At 52.6% G+C, this 6,310-nt stretch overlaps 1 protein-coding gene across 1 annotated transcript; it reads right to left on the bottom strand.

Moving 5' to 3' along the window:
* Positions 1 to 459: 459 nt before the first annotated feature.
* Positions 460 to 5,723, bottom strand: MRM1 (mitochondrial rRNA methyltransferase 1). The gene is made up of 5 exons (XM_063112498.1): positions 5,081 to 5,723; positions 4,805 to 4,898; positions 1,526 to 1,658; positions 1,307 to 1,426; positions 460 to 1,053 (listed from the first exon to the last, which is right to left on the bottom strand). The coding sequence occupies exons 1-5, from the start codon at positions 5,629 to 5,631 to the stop codon at positions 881 to 883; spliced, it is 1,071 nt and encodes a 356-aa protein (XP_062968568.1). The 5' UTR covers positions 5,632 to 5,723; the 3' UTR covers positions 460 to 880.
* Positions 5,724 to 6,310: the final 587 nt, after the last annotated feature.

The following is a 6,310-nucleotide window of genomic DNA, read 5'->3' as shown; positions in this document are numbered from 1 at the left end:
TTAAAAATCCTGGTGCTCAGGTCGCACCCAGACCCATTATGTCAGACGCTCTGTCAGTGTTGGGATTCTTGTTTTTAAACTTGTCAGGTGGTTCCAATGTACAGCCAAGGCTGAGAACCACTGTTCTACCTTACTTCCACTGGGGGCTTCTGCTCCATTTGTGGGACCCTGGGGGAGGGGTAGCAAATCTGCTGGGTTGTGCAATACACAGCGATCCTGTCCTCTGCACCTCACAGATTCGAATGGAGGGCTTTGGCTGGTTGGTTCCTTCCATCAATTATGGATTGACTGCCTAGTCACCGGTGGCGGCGGGGTACCCCTAGGATGGGAGGCGCTTGCTAATCTTCCCTCGCCTCTCATGGGGGCTGCAGCCAAGAGTCTCCCCCAGGTGGCTGTGACCGAAGACTGGACCAAAGAGCGAGGCTGCCATCTAATGGAGGAATTGGACAGAATATCCCATTTGGTGAATGCCTGCTGGATACTGGGTAACGTTTTATTTGATCCTCACAACAACCCTGTGAGGTAGGTGCAGACTGAGGTCCCGAGGCATGTAAAGATAAGGACATGTGCTCAAGGCCCACAGTGGGAGGGACTGGAGCCTGGATTTGCACCGTCTCCCCAGAAGGCCTCGCAGAACAGACATTCCCCATCCTAGCTTATGCTGGCAACTAACAAACTACCACCTCCCACTGTAAGTCCAACATCAAAACAGAAAACTGAGTTTCCTTTGGTGTCTACAACAAAGTCCCTGGCCCCCCAAGACTGTGGTCAATAAACAGGGGCTCAGGTACACACTCAGGCAGACTCTGACACACTGCAGCCTGTGACGTATGAGCAGCCCGTCCCCTGGCTCCAGCACATGCATGTCTTGCAGTCCAGGTCAGTCCCTATTTTGCCTCTTTTTGTCTGATCTTGAAGACAGTCCTGGGGGCTGAGCCACTCTGAGTCCTTCAGACACAGATGAGGGTTCTTCGGGGTCTTGGAGAAGCTGTCTTCTCTCCCCCTCTGCAGGGAAACCCTTCCTCTGGCTGCAAATGGAGTGAAGAAGAATTCCTGCACAGACAGACATAAGGACAAGGGGAAGAGAAAGGAGCAGAGGAAGGCCCATGTACGGAGCCCTTGACATGTGCCAGGCACTCCCTCATTTCATCCTCAAAAGGGCATATTTTGCCCATTTTACACATAAGGCAATTGAGGCACAGGGAGTAACTTGTTTAGGATGAAATAGCCAGTAAATGAGACTAAAGAAAAGCTGCCCCTGTGTGCTTAGAGGGAGAAAAGAAAGGGAAGTGGGGAGTAGACTCACCTGCAGCCACAGAGACATTCAAGGACTCAAGTCCAGGAGGCAGCTGGCGCCCGGGCAGGATGGTAAGGAGAAGCTGGCAGGAGGCCTGCACCTCCCGGGACAGACCAGCACCCTCGTTCCCTGCAGGGCAGGGACAGAGGGTTAGGGTGCCCTAGCTGGACCCCCAAGCGGCTCAGGAAATGTACATCTGAGCACAGAAAAGCAGGGACATCTACCTACCCAGCACGAGAAGAGTAGGCCGGTCCCAGAGGAACTCCAAGCAGCTACTGATGGGGATCTCGGAGGACTGGAAAAGCTCAGGCTCTGAGCAGCCCACCGTGCCTGCCACAAGCCAGCCCTGCCCGGCTTTGGCCTGAAAGGGGGAAACAGAAACCTTGTTCTAGCTCACCAAATCTTCATCAGAGCCCTGGCCACAGAAGAGCCCAGCCTTACCCATGCATATTAATTCACTTGCTGATCCACTCAATTTAGTCAATAGTTATTAAGCTCCTAGAATGGGCCAGGTTCCATTCTAGGCACTGGGGATGGGGGAGTGAACAAAACAAGACCAAAATCCCAGCCCTGAGGAAGGGTTGCTGGGGAAGGCTTCACTGAAGGACATTTGAGAGCAGACTTAATGGACATGAAGGAGCACTGTGCAGACATCTGGGAGAATATTCTAGGCAGAGAGATTAGCAAACACAAAGATCTAAAGGTTGATGTTTACCTGGCCTGTGTGAGGAACAGTAAGGTGGCAGTGGAAAGGGAGTCATGAGGAGACAGGAGAGGGAACAGTGGCCACATAAGGTAGGACATCAAAGGCCACTGGAAGGACTTTGGGTTTTAGTCTGAGAGAGATGCAAAGGCTTTGAAAGGTTTTGAGGACAGAACTAACATGGTCTGACTTATGTTTTTTTGTTTTTGTTTCGGCAGCTGGCCAGTATGGGGACCAAACCCCGGACCTTGGTGTAATCAGCACCATGCTCTACCCTGCTAAGCTAACCAGCCAGCCCTTATGTTTCAACAGAAACTTATGTTTGACTTATGTTTCAATAGAGTCACTCTGCCTGCTGTGCCGAGAGTCAAGAGCAGAAGCAAGGAAACCAGTTAGGAGGTTTCTGCAATAACACAGTCAAGAGATGATGATGGCTTGGACCAGAGTAGTAGGAATAGAGATGGTGAGAAATGGTGAGAATATGGAAATAACTTCAAGCTAAAGCTGAAGGGATTTGGTGACAGGTGGGACATGGGTGTGAGAGCAGGAAGAATCAAGGGTGACACCAAGGTTTCTGGCCTAAACAACCAAGGAGATGGAGTTACCATTGATTAAGGTGGGTAAGCCTCCAGAAGGAACAGGTGCTCAGTCTCAGAACGTTGTTTGAAAAGCCCATTAAACAGCAAAAAAGGGCTCTTGCATAGGCAATTAGATGAGTGAATCTGGAATTCAGGAGCAAGATCCAGGCTGCAATATACATTTGGGAGGTATTTCTTTTTTTTTTTTTTTTTTTTTTTTTTTTTTTAAAAGATGACCGGTAAGGGGATCTTAACCCTTGGTTTGGTGTTGTCAGCACCACACTCAGCCAGTGAGCGAACCGGCCATCCGTATATGGGATCCGAACCCGGGGCCTTGGTGTTATCAGCACCGCACTCTCCCGAGTGAGCCACGGGGGGCCCTGGGAGGTATTTCAACATAGATGATATTTAAAGCCATTAGACTAGATGGGACCAACAAGAAATGAACTTACAGAGAGAAGAGATCCAAGAACTGAGACCTGGCAAACACTAACGCGTGGAGGTCAGGGGGTTGAGGAGAATCACCAGAGACAACTCCAAAGAGAGAGTGGACAGTGAAGCAGGAGGAAAATGAGGTGAGGAGTGTTCCAAGGAGGAGGGAGTGGTCATCTGTGCCAGATGCTGCAGCCGGGTCAAGTCAGTAGAAGACTGAGAACTGACCCTTGGATGCAGCACTATGGAAGCCACGGGTGATCTTGGCCAGGGCCTCGGGTCAGTGTGGGAGTGAGGTTCTGACTGTTGCGAGATCAACAGAGAATGGGAGGCGAATGTTTGTTTGCATGCTGATGAAAGTGAAAGGGAAAAACTGATATGAGAGAGGAGGAAAATTGCTAGAGCAGTGCCTGAGTAGGCAGGAAAGGATGCGGTCCAGTGATGGCCTCTGCTTGGGGCATCTCCAGTTCTTCCGCAGTAACAGGAGGGAAGACAGACTCCGTGGGCCCAGACACTGATGGGAGTAGGCAGATGTGACGACTTAAGTAAGTAAGTAAGCACTTAAGCTTAAGTAAGTGCTCTGCAGTGCTTTCGTTTTTCAGGAGCTACGTGTTCAGGGGCTGGAAGTGAGAAGAGGTAACCCTATTCCCTATCAGACTTCGCCAGAGTTCCTCTGAAAGGGGCTCCCTGTAAGAAAGTAAAGCCAGATAATGCTTCTAGACAAGTTGCTAAGACATGTTCAATATAGCAGGCACTAGCTACATGTGGCTATTAAGCAACTGAACTATGGCTAGTCCAAACTGAGATGTGCTGCATGTAAAATTTTAAAAGGAAGGGCTAGACGGTTAGCTCAGTTGGTTAGAGCAGTCTTGGAATACGAAGGTCACAGGTTCAGATCCCTATATCGGCCAGCGGCCAAAAACAAAAAACAAAAGATTTTGAAGGAATGTAAATTATTTCATTAATAATAACCTAAATGATTACATACTGAAGTAATATTTTGGATATACTGGGTAAAATAAATTATTAAAATTAATTTCACCTGTTTCTTCCTTTTTTATTCTTTTTTTTTTTTGCGGCTGGCAGGTATACGGATCAGAACCCATGACCTTGGTGTTATAAGGCTGTGCTCTAACCAACTGAGCTAACCAGCCAGCCTCTTTTTACTTTTCGATGTAGTTACTAGGAAATCTGAAATTACAAATGTGTCTGGCATTATATTTTTATTGGACAGCGTTGTTCTAGACACATCCCACAGCCCTTCCCCTTCTTCTCAAAGAGGAATTTCTTACCACCCAGAGCAGGGGGACAGTAAGAGGAGCTGCCAAATGCGGGGCAATACTGCCCCCTTGCGTCCAGCAGGAAAAGCACAGCTGAAGACATGCACAAACCCGGAGGGGGGGTTTCTTAAATATCAAAGGCATGCAGGTCTCCTTGTTCAAAGATCCTTTAAGCTGTGCCCCTTACTCGAGAAACCCAGGCCTCCTGTCCACCAGCTCCCCACAGCTGAGCAACAAGCATTTACTGAAGACCTACTCAGTAGACAATGAGACACTGAGACAGATTTACAGAAGGGGCCAGGGGAAGGGCTGCAGTAAAGGGACCGCTGTCCCTCACTTCTGATAGTGGTCCATTTGTGATTTTAAAAACTCCGAGACCCTCCCCTCCACAAAAGGTTTCAGAAGGCCCTAGGAAGTGATGCCAACATGACCCCTTGTCTCCCGTTCTCCCATCAGGTACTGGCTAAGTGCCCTTGAAGAGGCTGAGCTAAGCTCATTTCTCACCCCTCATTACCTGCAGAAAACCGGCCAGGTCATCAGTGGAGAACACGTCCATCACCTCCATAGCCCCTGCGCTGGCCTTGCTGACTACTGGAGTAAGCGGGCAGCTGCAAAGTTTCCCCAGTCCCCACATTAGGCTGGGCAATCTCAAGCTTGGCGCTCTACCCTTCCCAGGCTCAAGTTAGGGGTGAGTTCTGGCGATGGGGAGGCCTGGCTGAAGGATCACCCAAGGGCCAAGGTGCTTAGTAACTCGAGGCTGGGGAACATGGGGAATAAGGGACATCCGTGCCTGTTTCTCTGGCTGGTGATGACCTTATCCACTCCAAGGAAGTGAGCGGAGCGCAGCACAGCTCCAAGATTCCGGGGATCCTGGAGCCCCTCAAGGACAAGCCATAGCTGCTGGGGGTCGTCGCCTGGGTTCGCCTCCCCGGCCTCCGTCCAAGGCCGGGGCCGCAGCGGGTTCACCTCCATGCAAACGCCCTGGTGGACCTGGTAGCCGCACAGGGCGTCCAGCTTCCGCCTTCTAGGCCGCAGAACTGGGATGTCCCGCGCCTCAGCCTCCTGTAGCAGCTTGGCCCGCTCCCCCTGCAGCCCGGCCTTGCCGGCCTGGAGCAGCAGCCGGGACACTCGGCGGCGAGAGGCCCGCAGAGCCAGGAGACACGGGGACAGTCCAAATAGAAGTTCCAGCCGCGGGGTCGGTGCCAGGTCATCCAGCCGCAGGAGGCGTAGCTCCTCCCCGCCAGGCCGCTCCCCACGCCGCGCCGCTTGGGAGACGTGACGGGTGACAAGGCGACCAGAGCAACACCAGGTCGCGCTCCTGACAGTCGAGAGCAGTCCCATGGCACCGGCTGCGCTGGGGACTCGATGCTCCCTCCTGCGTCACCCCCGCTCCCAGGCCCCCAACTCAGTGAAGGGAACCCGACAGCTGCCCCGACTCCGCCCCCTCAGACAGGAACGAACCCCCCTGACTCTACTACGCTCGCAGACTGCCCGGTACCCGACAGCCGAGCCGCTACCGACCCTCCGAGGTCCCACGCGGGCTTCTCCACTTCCGGGTTCGAGCGTCCCCGCCCCCTGCCCGGAGACGCACCGCGCATGCCCGGCCGTCCCCACAGCGCCTCCTGCAGGGCTGGCTGAGCGGCGATCTCCACTGCACTGCGGCGGTCCGAGAGTCTGCTCGAAGCTGAGCTGACTCTGCTGTTGGCTGCATCCAGTGCATTCAGCCACGCACAAGCAAAGGACACTTTAAGGGGACGGGTTGGCCTTCCTGTTCAACCATGTCGGTCTTGGTGTCTCCCTCGCCACATCCAGATGCTGGTGATTTTTCCCAGAAGCTTCTTGTTAGATCCTCATCACCGGGCAGCTGGACTCCCACAACTTCCTGTTCTGTGGGCGCTGATGCCCTTCTTAAGTGACAGCTCTGAGCAGATCCTGTCCCTGCTGACCAGCTAACTAGTTCCCTTCGCCACAGATAATGGCTTTGCTCAGCACCCAGACCCCTATCCAGGCAGGAGCTACC

The sequence above is a fragment of the Cynocephalus volans genome, chromosome 10 (assembly GCF_027409185.1).
Source record: "Cynocephalus volans isolate mCynVol1 chromosome 10, mCynVol1.pri, whole genome shotgun sequence".
Taxonomy (NCBI): Eukaryota; Metazoa; Chordata; class Mammalia; order Dermoptera; family Cynocephalidae; genus Cynocephalus; species Cynocephalus volans.
The sequence above is the reverse complement of the archived record's forward strand: the minus strand, read 5'-3'. Positions and strand labels throughout refer to the sequence as shown.